Below are 16,601 nucleotides of genomic sequence, written 5' to 3' on the forward strand. Positions count from 1 at the left end.
CACTAGTACATGCATTAAGTTCTTTACTCTGCCAAGAAGTGAGAGGCACTATAGTAACTAAAAGCCAAATCACCATTTCCTGCAAAAAAACAAGATTTTTCTGTTCATACATGTCACTGGGGTTTGCTCCTCCCCCCAAGTGTCCCCAAACCCACAGATACCCCAGGATGTGCTGAAATCAGGCCCCCTTCCCACTGTCCAGCTTCCTTGTAGCTTAGCTCCTTTGGCAACTGCTGTGTGTGGAATCTCAACTAAAGGGGTGGCTGGAAGCTTTCACAGCACAAAAGTGGTTCCAAAGAAAAGGTAACAGTCTAGTCTGTAATTCTGTTTCCTAATTTTGATGTTGGATCCACACTACGCACAGAATCTTGTCAGAATCCAGATGCCCCCTAATGGCTAGACAACCAGGTGCTTGTATAATTACAGTTGTAGTGCAGGTGTGTATATACACCATTTTCAGCCTTTTTCCCCACTATTGCTCTAGCAGCCAGGGCAACTTCAATGGTAGAAATGGTGCTAGCGTACTGTAGGCAGAGCACAGGCATTTTTACTACCATGTTCTCTATCCAGGGTTAGAATAGAGGCTGATCTACCTGGTTCTGTCACTGTTGCTAGCCCAACTATGAGAGATGTGCTAGTAGTTTTGTTTAATGGAGACAAGGCCTGAACTGGCACTAAGGCAGTGACAGTGGAACAATTTTAAAGCAGTTTCTTTCATACCATTTATGTTACCGTGGTTTTAAAACCACTCCTGTTAACAACACAGTTTAAGAATGGCCAATAGATAAAACTAGGCTGTTTTTAAGCCATATTTCAGAAAACTCTTGAATATACTTTGAAAATTGTTTGGTTTTAAAACACAGTTTCAAGACGAGTATGGCCTGCTCTGACCCTGGAAATAGTATTTTAAACCATATTAATAGGAAACTTTCTTATAGGCTATACTTTAGAACTGTTGTACTATCATGGATTCTTTCATCTGTGCAATTCAGAATCAACCCACTTTGATACTTTGGGGGTGTGGGAAGATAAACTAGAAGGAAATTCAGAAGAAATTGTTTCAAAATACTAGGTATGAAATCTTCCCTCTATCAAAGTTGATAAGAGTTTTGCCTCTGACTTCAATGGGGCCAGGATTTCGGCCTAAAATGAGAGAACAAACATGTTTTATCATGAGTTTTGCAAGCCATTTAAAACACAGAATTAAAACAACATGTCAAAGTATTTTTGAATGTATTGTTTGCTTACAACCTTTTCGGCCCCGTTCTGAAAGAGGCAGAGCAACCTTATTTCTCATGGAAGTCAATGGAAGCTCAGAGGAATAACTGCACAGGATTGGGCTCTTTGGAAGAAAGTGAGCATAGCTTCCTTAATGCTTGGCACAAAATGTTAGCTTTTTGCGTAAACATGCAGAGAATACAGAAGATGCCAGTAGCTGGATTTCAGGACATGAGGAGTGAGAATCCAATAACTAGGAGAAATGCTCTTATGTTTCTGCCAAATAAGAGTATGAGTAGCAAATTTAGTCAGAGGACTAAATCCAAAATAGCAGTCAGGGACTCAGAACCTACATGACACTGCAGATGGACATGGAGTCTACCTAGGGTGACCAGATAGCAAGTATAAAAAATCGAGATGGGGTGGGGGGTAATAGGTGCCTACATAAGAAAAAGCCCCCAGAATCAGGACTGTCCCTATAAAATCAGGACATCTGGTCACCCTAAGTTTACCTAATGCAACTACACTGACTTTTTGGATGTATTTGTGACTAAATTTATGTTGTGTTAAAGTCTATTAAAACAGAAGACCATGAAGAATCAACAGAAACTATTACCTTAAAAGATAGTGAAGAAGTGTTCCCCATCAATGGGTTGATTTCCAAAAGAGCAAGCATAAAACATGTTCCACAAAAGAAGGCTGAAGAAGAAGCTGCACCCGAAGAGGTAATGGTTTACTGTATCTTAGTCAAGATTTTTTTGTTTTGATTTAATTTTGGTTGTTTGGTTTGTGGGTCTTTGTTTTCATCCTAAAAAGATTCAGCAGTTCAGTGGTAAACCTGCACAATTCTTCCAGAGAGATCAGAACATTTCTGAAAGGTGGTGTATATCAAAGATTATTTCAGTGGGAGTCAAGAGGTGTCCTCTTCCTAAAATTGTATCACTGATTCAGTGTGCAACTTTCAGCAAGTCACTTCACTTCTCAGTGTGTTGTTTCCTCATCTATAAAATATGGGTAATAAATAACCTCCTTTGTAGAGCTTCTTTGAGATCCTTGAGTGTAAGGTGCTACTGAATGTAAGTACAAAGCATAATTATCCATGTAAAGTTTGCTGTTAAGAGTATTCCAGAGTGTTTTCAGAATGACCAGTCCTGTCACCTGCAGTCTTCCATTTACCTGCCTTGTTCTCTACTAGTCCAGAGTTCTTAAACTCAACTCTTCCTGTGGGCACCATAATGCAGCTCAGCTCTCTAAAACATGTAAAATTGAATTGTATTTGACAAAAATAGAAGATATGATTTTAATGTGTTTTTCTTTTCCAGGAACACCTTCCCAAAGTTTCTTTCCTCAAGCTTTTTAGATTAAACAAGTCTGAGTGGCCTTTCATTGCACTGGGGACACTAGCTGCTGTTATTAGTGGAGCATGTCACCCTATCTTTTCCATCATATTTGCTAAAATTATAACAGTAAGTGCAGTACTGACCTTTCCATAATGTAATTGTAGAAGGATGCTAGTTAAGTTGACCTGATTGGTACTGTTGGCCTATGTACACTTCAGTGAAACCAGTGTAGTTAGAATCATTTTTATACATAGTTCTTTACAAAAATATGCTAGCATAGTTTCACCACCGTTTCTTGGGTCACTGAGCGCCCAACATAAGCAGATTATAAACATGGTTTGTAAAACAATTCAGAACATAGGAATACCTTGTTTGCATCTTTCCATTTAAAAATAGTTCTGGCTAACATAGTTTCTCTGTAATATATTAATCCTTAGTTTTTATATTGCACTTTTTTCCCATTCACAAATCATTTTATGAACATTAATGAATGAGTCCTCACAACTTATCTGTGAAGGAAGGAAGTATTATCCCCATTTTACACAAACTGAGGCAGAGAGATGTGAGTTGTCCAAAGCCACAGAGGATATGATTGTTGGAGCATGTTGTAGAACCAAGAAGTTCCCATTCCTGTAGTTTAATCATAGAATATTAGGGTTGGAAGAGACCTCAGCAGGTCATCTAGTCCATCCCCTGCTCAAAGCAGGACCAACCCCAACTAAATCATCTCAGCCAGGGCTAATCGCTGACTCACACCTTCTTTTCCTCTCTCTAATGCAGATGGGGATGGGTTCTTTCTGCGCTGACTAGAGTGAAGTAGGGCCTCTTGTAGTGCTCCTGTTCCTGAAAGATTATGCTTATTGGAATATCATTAAGAAAAAAGGGTTTCCTGATGGCATCAGAGGGCCAACTTCTATTAGGAAGTTACTGCCCAACCAGTTGCTAACAAGATTGCTTTTTTCATTCCTTCTCATTTTGACTTCAGTACTGTGTCAGCGTTCCAAAGCCAGGGAATGGGCACAATCATTACTGCAGTCTCTGACACCAGTGGGTAGAGGTCTGAACAAAGGTAATTCTCTGTAGCCAGGCAGCAGAGGTACAGCACCATGACTATCAGGAGGGGAGTGAGTGTGAGGCAGAAAAGTCAGTGTGAGGCTTTTGAAAATTTAACCCTTAGTCCTTGTTAATTTTAACCTTGAAATAATTCATTCATATAAACCCCTTTCTAGTCTATCTAGTGTTATACAGCATCTATTAATAGGCTGGCTAACAAAATATTTGGATGTTTTTCCCTCTATTTTTGCAGATCTTTTCAATAAAAGATGATCCAGAGAGGATCCAGCACAAAGCTAACATTTTCTCCATCACATTTGCTGTTATAGGTGGTGTTTGCTTTATCACTTGGTTTTTGCAGGTAAACTCTCATAATCAATAAAACAATTGGTCGGAACAGCAGTTTGCACTCTAGTAACTGCTTTAATCAGCTGTGGATTTAAAGTTGGCAGCTGAGGGATCATGGCATGGCAAGATGGGGGAATGTCTGTCTGGTTCTGCAGCTGTATTGTTCAGCTCTGGATGGGGGGGGTTAATTTTATATTCACATCTCACCATTTTGTGCTATGCTTGTAATAAATGACTGCACTCGATGTATAAATAGCATCAGACTGCCATTTAAATTACAAGTAGTAAAAATCAAAGATATGAGGCACTTCTGGTTTTTTGTTTTGTTTTTTATTTGTTTGTTTGTTTTTTCTTGCAGGGACTCCTTTATGGGAGGTCAGGAGAAATCCTAACAATGAGATTAAGGCATATGGCATTTAAAGCCATGCTGCGGCAGGTTAGTGTTAAATTTTTTCTTATAAATACACCATTTTCTCACTCGCCTTTCCTATAATAAATTGCAAATGGATTAATTCACCCTCTTTCCTCATCCACAGCACAATTTTATTGCACCACCTTTCACATGAAGATTTAGGTATTAATTATGTGTATACTTACTCTAGCCAAAGTAGGAGAAGAACTATGCTAATTCTAACCATGATTAACCACTATTATTGCAAATTTCCTTGACCACTCTGAATAAAGATTTGTTTCACTGGAAATCCTGTTAGAACCTCATTATGAAAGTATGCTACATGCTACCGAGCTAAGACTTCATTTATAGGCTAAAAATAACCACACCAAAACCAGTCATTAAATTTGGTTGAAGTTCAAGCTTGTTCTAACAACTGGGATATGGTTTTGAATCCCATTATAATGTGATCCTGTCCCATTCATGCAGTCTGGGCTATACCATGTAAGAACAGAGTTGAGTGGCAACCAAGTTTAATTGCAGTTGTTAATCAGGTGTGGGGGGGGGATGTGTTTGTGTGTGTGTCCGTGCGCATGTGCATGCGCCTGGGGTTACCACCTACTTAGTTTTAAACCGGGTTAATTTTAAACCAGATGGCTTTTTTGAGTGACCAAATTATATTCCTGCTTTTACCTGCCAAACCTGGTTTTCTTTGGTTGCTGTCAGATGCCCACCATCATCCTAAACATCATTTTTATTTATGTCAAGCACACGCTTATCTTCTTTGCCCAGTGACACTGAGCAATCAGAAAGCCCCTGGTATGAATTTTAATCTTCCTGACAGTAGCACCTGACATAACATGCTGAGTACTTGATGCTGGCCTAAGTTAGTGCATTCAAGGAGAGGTATGTTGAAAACCACAAAGAAAAAGAACTTCACCTCAGCTGAGAAGAATACCCAGGGTTGGCCTTACCATGAGGCAAACTGAGGCGGCCACCTCAGGTGCCAGACTCAGTGTGGGGGAGGCAAGGGGGGATGGCACCAGTAGGACCCAGAGTGCAGAGAATTGTATATGTTGCTGGTGCATATGTATTCTGTCTGCTCTAGATGCACAGAGATGGTGGAGTGCTGTGCTGGAGGAAGGAGGGCACAAGAGACATAACAGGCAGGCAGGAGAAAAGGTGAGAGGGAATAACAGAAAGCAGCAGAAGCTGCAGGGAGAGAGAGGAGGAGGAGCCTCTTATGTACCTCTCTAGCACCCCCAGGAGCCTGGACTGATTAACACTAGCTTCTCAGGGAACTTCCTGTTTCCTGCTGCTTCCCTGAACCTGCCTGAGGAGAACAGGCAGTCAACTGAAGTAGTGGGAGCCAGTTAGGCCCTTAAGACGCTGATATCTTCCCTCACTCAGGCCCTGCTACCAGCCTGCTTATTTGTCCCCTTCAATTGAGTGTTGAGAGCCAATATAGCTGGCACAGAACAGCAGTCATGAGTGAAAGGAGAAAATGCCCTGGCAACAAAAGTCAAACAGAAGATTGTGGCAAATCTAAAGTCAGCAAGATATTACTCAGTTATTTGGACTGCACACCTGACATCAGCCATATGGAACAAATGACTTTAATGGTGTGTTGTGTAACAACAACAGAGCCTAGTGAAAATGTACCTGCAATGGTGACTGTCAGAGAGCATTTTCTATAATTATTGACACTGATGATACTACAGGAGCTGGTATGACAAATATGCTTTCTAAAAATCTGGAAGATATGGGAATTGCGATAGCTGACATGAGAGGTCAGGGCTACAATAATGGTGCCAACATGAGAGGAAAGAACAGAGGAATGCAGACATGGATCCGAGAGTTAAACCCTCAAGCTTGTTTTGTCCTATGAGTTTTCAAAGATAATGGCCAATTGCTCTGCAGTCACATCCGCCAACTCTTTTAGCACCCTCAGATGCAGTGCATCTGGCCCCATGGACTTGTGCTCATCCAGTCTTTCTAAATAGTCCAGAACCACTTCATTCTCCACAGAGGGCTGGTCACCTCCTCTCCATACTGTGCTGCCCAGTGCAGCAGTCTGGGAGCTGACCTTGTTTGTGAAGACAGAGGCAAAAAAAGCACTGAGTGCATTAGTTTTTCCACATCCTCTGTGTCACGGAGTGTGGGGGAGTCCGGTCCTGCACTCTCTTCCTGGGACCCACAGTGATTCTCAGCCAGCCAGTAAAACAGAAGGTTTATTGGACAACAGGAATGCAGGTTACAGCAGAGCTTGCAGGCACAGTCAGGACCCCTCAATCGAGTCCTTCTGGAGTTTCAGGGTGCTTGGGTCCAGCATAGGATCCCCTGAATTCCCCTCACCCAGCCCAAAAACCGAAACTGAACTGCCCCTCCTCCAGTCCGCCGATTCCTTTGTCCAGCTTCCCAGGCCAAGGTGCTAATGCCCTCCCCCTTACCTGGCTCAGGTTACAGGCTTAAAGATCCTGTCCCTCACCTAAAGACATCCCCGGCTTTCCCATCCCCCACACAGACAGCCCCTACTCCATCACACTCTGTCACTAGGTTGCCTCCCTCATTCAGTAAGCGGCCCGCGCTTTCCTTGACTTTCTTCTTGTTGCTAACATACCTGAAGAAACCCTTCTTGTTACTCTTAACATCTCTTTCTAGCTGCAACTCCAAGTGTGATTTGGCCTTCCTGATTTCACTCCTGCATGCCCGAGCAATATATTTATACTCCTCCCTGGTCATTTGTCCAATCTTCTACTTCTTGTAAGCTTCTTTTTTGTGTTTAAAATCAGCAAGGATTTCACTGTTAAGCCACGCTGGTTGCCTGCCATATTTACATTCTTTCTTCACATCGGGATGATTTGTTCTTGCAACCTCAATAAGGATTCTTTAAAATAAAGCCAGCTCTCCTGGTCTCCTTTTCCCTTCATGTTATTCACCCAGGGGATCCTGCACATCAGTTCCCTGAGGGAGTCAGAGTCTGCTTTTCTGAAATCCAGGGTCCGTATTCTGCTGCTCTCCTTTCTTCCTTGTGTCAGGATCCTGAACTTGACCATCTCATGGTCACCGTCTTCCAGGATCCCATCCACTTTTGCTTCCCCTACTAATTCTTCCCTGTTTGTGAGCAGCAGGTCAAGAAGAGCTCTGCCCCTAGTTGGTTCCTCCAGCACTTTCACCAGGAAATTGTCCCCTACACTTTCCAAAAACTTCCTGGATTGTCTGTGCATCGCTGTATTGCTCTCCCAGCAGATATCAGGGTGATTGAAGTCTCCCATGAGGGGCCTGCGTTCTAGTAACTTCTGCTAGTTGCTGGAAGAAAGCCTTGTCCACCTCATCCCCCTGGTCTGGTGGTCTATAGCAGTCTTTGACCACGACATCAGCCTGTTGTTCATACTTCTAAACTTAGTCCAGAGACTCTCAGGTTTTTCTGCAGTTTCATACTGGAGCTCTGAGCAGTCATACTGCTTTCTTACATACAATACAATTCCCCCACCTCTTCTGCCCTGCCTGTCCTTCCCGAACAGTTTATATCCATCCATGACAGTACTCCAGTCATGTGAGTTATCCCACCAAGTCTCTGTTATTCCAATCATATCATAATTCCTTGACTGTGCCAGGACTTCCAGTTCTCCCTGCTTGTTTCCCAGGCTTCTTGCATTTGTGTATAGGCACTTAAGATAACTCACTGATAGTCCTGCTTTCTCAGTATGAGGCAGGAGTCCTCCCCTTTTGTGCTCTCCTGCTCGTGCTTTCTCTTGGTATCCCACTTCCCCACTTACTTCAGGGCTTTGGTCTCCTTCCCCCAGTGAACCTAGTTTAAAGCCCTCCTTACTAGGTTAGCCAGCCTGCTTGTGAAGATGCTCTTTCCTCTCTTCATTAGGTGGAGCCCGTCTCTGTCTAGCACTCCTCCTTCTTGGTACACCATCCCATAGTCGAAGAATCCAAAGCCTTCTCTCTGACACCACCTGCATAGCCATTCATTGACTTCCACAATGCTACAGTCTCTACTCGGGCCTTTTCCTTCCACAGTGAGGATGGATGAGAACATCACTCCTTTATCCTTCTTCCCAGAGCCACGCAGTCTGCAGTGATCTGCTCAAGGTCATTCTTGTCAGTATCATTGGTTCCCACATGGAGAAGTAGGAAGGGATAGTGATCCGAGGGCTTGATGAGTCTCATCAGTCTCTCCATCACATCGTGAATCCTAGCTCCTGACAAGCAGCAGACCTCTTGGTTTTCCCAGTTGGGAGGGCAGATAGATGACTCAGTCCCGCTGGGGAGGGAGTCCCTGACCACCACCACCCACCTCCTCTTGGGAGACGTGGTCATGGAATCCCCATCCCTAGAACAGTGCATTTCGTGCCTTCCAATTGATGGAATCTCCTTCTGCTCCCTTACCTCAGATGTATCATCTAGTCCACTCTCCGCATTAGTACCTGTGGAGAGAACATAAAAACAGTTGCTCACCTGTATCTGCATTGCTGGTACATGGAGGCTCCTCTTTGTTCTTCTGGAGGTCACATGCTGCCAATTTTCTTCACCATCCTTCTGTCCCCACTGTGCAGCCTGCTCTGATTCTTCAGGATGTTGTGCCCATAGAAGCATATCCTGATGTCTGCCCAGGAAATCTTCATTTTCTCTTACGCAATGCAGGGTCGATACTTGTTTCTCCAGACCTTGAACCTTCTCTTCCAATATGGAGACCAGCTTGCACTTTGTACAGACAAAGTTGCTTCTGTCCTGTGGAAGAAAGACAAACATGGCACATCCTGTGCAGGTCACAACAGCTGACCGCTCACCATCCATATTACCTTCCTTCTAATGGCTTCCTCAGCCGTTGCAGTAACTACTCAGAGAAGCCTGCAAGATGCAAGCCACAGTGCACTCTCCCCAGTCAAACTCCCTCTGTTAGCCTCTCCATTGTTCGCCGCTCAGCTGGTTTGCATCTGACTGCTTTTTTATAACAGTCAGGCCCACTCAAGGCCCACCTAGAACAAAGCACTCCCCGTTAATGAGACAAAAAACAAAGCAGCTCTGCCAAAGAACCTATGGCAGCAGATTTCCCAGTATTTCCACAAAAATTTCCTGGAGATCTCTGAGTAAGGTTCCCGTGAGATGAGGGAGTCAATAAACAGACTATTCCGCCGCTCAGACTAGGCATGCGGTGGGAGACAAGCCTTCTTTCTGCAACCCTCCTGCCCCCAACAACTCGCTTCAGTGAGTCCCAAAATCAAGTCCACTTATCAGGGGCCTCCTCTCATGTTTGCACTTCGCCAAGCTCCAACAGCTGTGACTGGCTAGCCTCCTCCGGGGTAGAAAAGAGCTCCTGGCTGCATGTATCTCTGACCTTCGAGTCATCCTCTGCCTCTGGGTTCCCCTCCCCATCCACATCCTTGTCCAAGATTTCCTCCTCCTGACTCGGTCCACTCTGAGCTGGCATACGAGCCACCGAAGTATCCACAGTGGTCTTCACAGTGGACGTGGGGTCACCACCGACTAGCACGTCCAGCTCTTTGTAGAACCAGCAGCTTGTGGGCACAGCACTGGAGCAGTGGTTTTCCTCCTCAGCCTTGTGGTAGGCATTCCACAGCTCCTTCACTTTGACCCTGCATGGCAATGTGTCCCGGTCATGGCCCCTTTCTGTCATGCATCGTGAAATCTGTCCATACGTATCATAATTCTTGTGGCTGGAGCGCAGCTGGGACTGGACAGCCTTCTCTCTCCAAATACTGATGAGTCCAGCAGCTCGACATTGCTCCAAGCAGGGGATTGCCTGGTGCGTGGAGCAGGCGTGGCCACCTGGAAATATGCACTGAGACCACTGCACGCATTACTGAGCAAACAGGAAGGGGACTTTCAAAATTCCAAAGTAATTTACAGAGTGAGGATGATGGTTGGTCACCTGAGGGGCAGGGCAGTAGAGCTCAAATTGATGACCAGAGAGGTGAGAACAGGCATTGTGAGACACCTCCCAGGGGCCAATCGCAGTGCTTTAATCGACCACAGTGTCTACACTGGTACCGCAGTGCTGTAGCCCTGGCGCAGAAAGCTTTACACCTCTCATTGGAGTGGGTTTTTTACAGTGCTGCAACTGTGCAGTTTCTGCGCACTAAGTGGCTTGGCAATGTGTACACCTCAGGAGTTACATCGCAGAAAGCTGCTTTACTCTGCAGAAACTCGCCATTGTAGACAGGGCCTAAACCTTCCATGCAAAGGCCTGATTCTCAGCCTACTGACATCAGTGGGAAGACACAACGGGCTTCAGGGTGAGGCCCATATTTTCTAATGGCCAGCAAGTGGAAATTCTTGACTTTTGAGCGCTGAAACATGGTTTCTGCAATGCTTTTAATTTTTGGTTTAAAAAACACTTAATCTAAACTCATATTAAAACCATTTTAGCCTGACCAGAAGCCTTTTAAATCCATTTTAGCAAACAGTGTCCCAGTACAAGTGTGGAAGGGGCCAAGGTGACAGAATGAAAGTACTCCAGCTAAATCTATCATCTGCATCAAAATAGTGTCTGTGCAGCTATAGTGAAGTTTAGGTTAAAGAAATATTTGAATAACTAACTCTCTTTTATGCCTACTTCACTTCACTCTGTATATATACAAATCAAGTTCAGCAATTAACTTATCTCAACCCCAGCCTTGAAATCGGAGACTATACCAATGCTGACAGGTCAGCTGGTTTCCTTTTGTAGCCCATAAATGATCTTCAGTTGATCAGTAACTAAACGTCAATCTGATATATAGGGCCACCCAAGGCCCCTAAACTAGCATGACATCCGTTCTGTACAGGCTAATTGCTGACCTCCTTTACTTTCCGACTGCAGGATGCTGGGCATAAGAAGATTTATAGGGGAGGCCCCAGAGTCTGCAAGAAGAGAGGAGGCTTAGAGCATAGGACTTCAAGAAAATACAAAATCTAGGCTATCTTCAGAGTTCAGCTATTGCCTTGCTAAGAACACACAGGCCCAGCATTTTAAAGGGTCTTTATAACTATGTCTGATATTTGCAAGAATATAAATTTTGAATGCACAGAAAATCATAGACCATATTCTTAACAGGTGTAAATCAGCATTGCTTGACTTGAAGTAAAGGGAGCTACATCAGTTTACAATAAGTTATTATCTGGCTGCAAATGCATATTTGCATGCATAAATCAAGTAATTGCATGCACAAATGGGTTAATGTGATTTGCATGGGTAACTATCCACATTAAATAGAGAGGACACATTTGAACAAATAGATGTTTGGTGGGTTTTGTTTTTGTTTTTCATGTGCAAACAGACATACTCAGACACTGAAGATTTTGTTAATAATAAAGCAAGAAGGGGAGAAATGACCTTGCTCTCACTAAGTAACTTCTTTTTTCTGTTTTGTTCCATAGGAAATCTCTTGGTTTGATGATAAGAAAAACAACACCGGAGCTCTGACAACAAGATTAGCCACAGAGGCAGCACAAATTCAAACAGTATGTACCATATATGTGGGTGTGAGAGAGATTTTTGTATCTATATAACACTAACATTAAATATGGATCATTCTTCTAGGTTACTTACAACACGACATTATCTGTAAAGCTAGGGACAAGCACGCTATTCAGCTGTTGGGAGGTCGGTGACCATGAGCACTGGATCCTACTAGTGGAAGGAAGAAAGCAGATTTATGGAGAGATGGACAAGACTGGGAAGAGAGGAAGCAAGGAGGCCCAGAATGTTAGGGTTACTGATAAAAGTGGAGGAGAGGGGACAGATATTTAAATGGAGAGAATTAGATTTAGAATGAAGGGACAAAAGGAACGCTAGGGAGTTGTGAGCAAGGCAGGAGGAGTAAGTGAAGCAGGCGTTGTGCAGTACATAGAGAAGGATCTGAACTACAAGTTTGGATTTGGATATGAACTTTCCTTAAGTTCATGAGTGTTTGGATATAGGGTTGTGGTTCAGCCCATTATAATGATACAGGGCAAACTTGGAGTTCAGCAGAGTTCAGATCTGGAGTTTCAGATTAGCCCATCTTTAGAAGGAAGAAGGGATGGGTGAAAGGGAGAGTGACTGAAAGCACTTCAGCTAAAAGCTCTATATAAATGTTAGTAGAGATTCTGGGTTTCAGTTTTAAATTTCAAACAGTCAATAAAAGGCCAAGCCTGCTATTTTTCAAGAACTTGTTTTAAAAAATAAACACTGGATGCCAAGATTCCTTTAAGCAGAATTAACATCCTGTGTGCACTGTAAATTACTGTCTGAATCACTCCCTATGGCTTCTTTGTCGGCCACTAATAGCTGTGAGATTCTCACAGTGTGGGAATGGAGGTTTCAAACAACAGATGAGACTGTATTTTAAAAACAGTCACCAGTACTGGATGGCATAGCCCATTTCTGCTAGGGAAGATGAAGCCAGAGTGAAAGGTCTCTCTCTGAAAGGTATGTGCAGGGGGCGGGGGTTGTCTTTGGTTTTTTTAATCTGCTTGTTATCAGGTAGGGAGAAGGATTGTATTTAAGACCCATTAGCAAATGACAGTTTTCACACATTACCCAATTACAGGCAACAGGCACAAGGCTTGGTGTAATAGCACAAAACATCTCCAGCATGGGATTGTCTGTCGTCATTTCTTTTATATACGGGTGGGAGATGACTCTGCTGATCCTAGTGATGGCGCCGGTGCTTGCTGTGACTGGGATGCTGGAGACCAGTGCATTGACTGGATTTGCCAACCGAGATAAAAAGGAACTTCAGCGAGCAGGAAAGGTAAAATACAGCTTCTTTATAACACAGCTAATTGAATAGAACAAATGAAGAATAGAATCTCCTAATTCTAATCTTATCTGTGATGTGACCCCCTCCAGGGTTCATTTTCAATACACCACCTGTTTTTGTAATTTGTACAGTGCCTAGCACAACAGGGTCTCAGTCCATGACGAGGGCTCCCAGGTGCTATTGCAATACAAATGCATAATAATAGTTACCATTCTAGTTTATATAGTTGGGGTGTGTGTGTATGCTAACACCCTACCAGCATTCTATTCTTATTTTTTCTAAAAAAGAATAAACCAATACTCACAAATACACATGAACAAGAGTTCACTCTTACTTACCGTTCAAGGACTCAGCTGAAGCACCCCCTCAGCCAGACCAGCGAATCTCAGCCTAACTTTGCACATTTAGGTATATACCTGGAGTTAGGAACATTGAAATAAAAGCATCTGCATTTATTTCTGTGATTAAGCCTTCGCACAAACAAACCAGATATTTATTTTGCTGCATTCAATATATTATCACCATAAGTCCAAGTAAGTACATTCCCCTGTAAAAAAAAAAAATGTTTACCAATCCCAGACTACATTGAGAAGGCCCAATGGTGATTTTTTTCCATCTCATTTTGTCTTTTGTTTTTCCTGTTTACATAAAGGTAGCAACTGAAGCTGTGGAGAACATTAGAACAGTTGCTTCATTAACTAGAGAGAGCGCTTTTGAACAAATGTATGAAGAAAACCTGCAGAAGCCATACAGGTCAGAAATGATTCATGTCGTATTAAGCCAGGCAATCACAGTGGTTATCAGTCATGTTGAGACCATGTGCATTGCCCTTTCCTCCATTGCAGTTGTCCCTTTTAGTTCTTTTTCTATTTTATTTATCCATTTAAAATGTTACATTAAGTTAATAGTCTGCAGAGAACAAAACAAAGGCAAACAAACAGCCATATTAATATATCATATGGCTGTTTTGTTAAGGGGGATATCAGCTTGAGGAAAGAATTGAAAGAATGAAAGAGATTGCACCTCAAGTGTAATCTGGATAGTCCCTAAGGCATCAAATGTTGTTAGTGATGTATTCTAAACAAATTGCAATATTTTTGTGTGTCAGCATAATTTATCTTAAACTCACTGAAAAGATGCTTGAGTGGGAAGACTGGGGTAGTTAAAAATACAGTATAAATTTGCAGTTCTAGGATCCAGTCCTGCAAACACTTATAAAGCTGACTTTGAGCTCAGACTGGTATGTGGTTCTACAGGGAATTCTCTCAGAACCCAGGCGGTAGTGGATTAAGCACAGGTCCTGCTGATCTGTTGGTCTGAATCCTGGCTAGCATTGGCAAGGGTCCGGCTTAACTGAACTGCTGTTAGAACTGGTGGGAATGTATTGGTAAATTTCCATTCTGTAGACATTGCATAGAGGTAGTGGAGGGGATAGATATCCTATCAGTCAACACAGGCCCAGACCACCCTTGGAGGCCTCTCTTCTCTCCTGTCCCAGGAAACCCTTGCCTCCCTAGTTCGATGCTGCATTATTTTATTCATGGAAACAAAGTTATGTGTAAGTGTGTCCAGGATCAGACCTTTGGCTACAGCTGTATGCTGTATAGTTTTTTGGGTTTTTTTACAGTTTCATTTACCCCTAACTGGACCCATAAGTCTCCCTCATTCTTGCATCTCCACCACTGGAAGCAGTGTGGTGGTTTTAGTGTAGACAAAGCTTGGGCATTTTTGACATCTATGCATGCTTTCAACTATAGAGAAATTTGGGGTGGCTACTATGTGTGGCCTCTGCAGCATACCTGGGAGTGAAGCTGTACTAGCCACAGCATACATAAGCCCAGTTTCTCTCTGAACAAGCAGAATATCCCTCATATTTTTGCAGTTGGTTCATGTTTTTTGTAAATACTGTATGTTGCAGGAATGCTCAGAAGAAAGCTCAGATCTACGGTTCCTGTTATGCATTCAGCCAGGCTTTTATGTATTTCACCTATGCAGCAAGCTTTCGATTTGGGGCATACTTAATTACAGTTGGAAGAATGACCCCAGAGGGTGTTTTCACGTGAGTCTCATAAATGAACAAATATTCAATGTGTGCCATTTTACACCTCCCCTTAGATCGCTGAGGAAATCCCCCAACACCCACACCCCTCATTTCACAATACTTTCACAGAGATAAATTATTGTCAGACTAGAAGGAGGTGAGTTTATTTTCTGTATTTGTTATTGAAATACAATGACAGCCCCTAGTGGAGCATTTTAGTACCAATGTCTGTTCCAAGGATTAGAGAGTTTTTGTGACAGGCTTTGTTAATTTGAGTAAATTCAGCATGTAAAATTGATTTCAATTTTTCCACTGTTGTTTGCATAAACAAACTTGGGCACTGGGTTTGCCTGCAGAGAGCGCCATGGAAGTCAATGATGCTGTGCACAGGGATCTGTCCACATGGACCTCTGCAGGATGGCGGCCCTAGGAAGTTATCGTTTACTGCAGTATTGTTTGCTGCCTGTTTCTGATTATTCGAATATATAGAGTTTTGCTTGGGGAAGGAAAAATGTGCTATTAAGTTAAGGTTCTGTCATTGACCCAAAGTATATCCAAATTCTGATGTTATGGAATATAAACAAGCCCATTGGGTCAAATCCTGCTACAGGTACAGACGACTAGGAGAGCTCAGCTGCATAACAAGGGGTGAGAGGGGTAGTATTTGGGGGCTGCGTTCTGACAGCACAGAGCTCACTTCACAGCATCTCCCTATGCACCAGGGTACCTGGGGGCAGAACAGCCCTAGGTCAGGGAATGATTGGAGCTTACCCCCTGCCGTCAACAGAGGGAGCCTTTAAAGGTCACAGAGACCCCATCAAACTTCAGCATCAAGGCTGAAGGGAATTCCTACATTCATATGTACCCAGGGCACAGGGGTGCTGGAACAATTTGTACATGGAGGTGCTGAGAGCCATTGAACCAAACGATAAACCTGTATATAATGGGAACAGTTTCAAGCCAGGGGGTGCAGCTGCACCACCAGCACTTTAGTTCCAGAACCTATGCCAATGCCCAGTATTCAGGCTGTGCATTGGAGCCTTGATACAGCAACCAAATCATGTGCTTAAGGACTTCACTATATTGCACCTGGATGTGAGGTTTTGGATTTTAAGATTGAAATCGGGGGGGTGGGGTTTAAAAAGAAATTATTTTACAATTAAAACCACTTGAAAACAGCTTCTGAGTTTATGGCAGTATTTATCCCTGCATTAGGCACTCCGTGCTGCAGAACAGATTTTCCTTCTCTCCAGTTACCCCGTCAGATTTTACAGTATGGGGCAGGAAAATGTGGGGATAGTTTTTACTGGGAAAAAAGTCTTAGGCGTATTCCATTTTTGGAGCAAAGTCATTCAGCTGATGACATATCTTTGGAGCCTGCCTAGATCTGGTGTCTCAGTCTGGCAGCACATCTTATTTATTCTTTCTGTGCCTAATCATATATGCTAATAATG

General features: G+C 43.1%; 1 protein-coding gene across 2 annotated transcripts in view; it reads left to right on the plus strand.

Annotated features, from left to right (window-relative positions):
- The window catches only part of LOC115645715 (ATP-binding cassette sub-family B member 5-like), a 72,054-nt gene that overhangs the window by 37,198 nt on the left and 18,255 nt on the right, over positions 1-16,601 (plus strand). For both annotated transcript variants that reach the window (XM_030550731.1, XM_030550730.1), the window contains 8 exons: positions 1,791-1,943; positions 2,541-2,684; positions 3,865-3,972; positions 4,318-4,395; positions 11,740-11,823; positions 12,894-13,097; positions 13,759-13,859; positions 15,025-15,165. In XM_030550731.1, coding sequence (XP_030406591.1) covers positions 1,791-1,943; positions 2,541-2,684; positions 3,865-3,972; positions 4,318-4,395; positions 11,740-11,823; positions 12,894-13,097; positions 13,759-13,859; positions 15,025-15,165 — 1,013 coding nt within the window. The remainder of the gene's footprint in view (positions 1-1,790; positions 1,944-2,540; positions 2,685-3,864; positions 3,973-4,317; positions 4,396-11,739; positions 11,824-12,893; positions 13,098-13,758; positions 13,860-15,024; positions 15,166-16,601) is intronic.

The sequence above is a fragment of the Gopherus evgoodei genome, chromosome 2 (genome assembly GCF_007399415.2).
Source record: "Gopherus evgoodei ecotype Sinaloan lineage chromosome 2, rGopEvg1_v1.p, whole genome shotgun sequence".
Lineage (NCBI taxonomy): Eukaryota > Metazoa > Chordata > Testudines > Testudinidae > Gopherus > Gopherus evgoodei.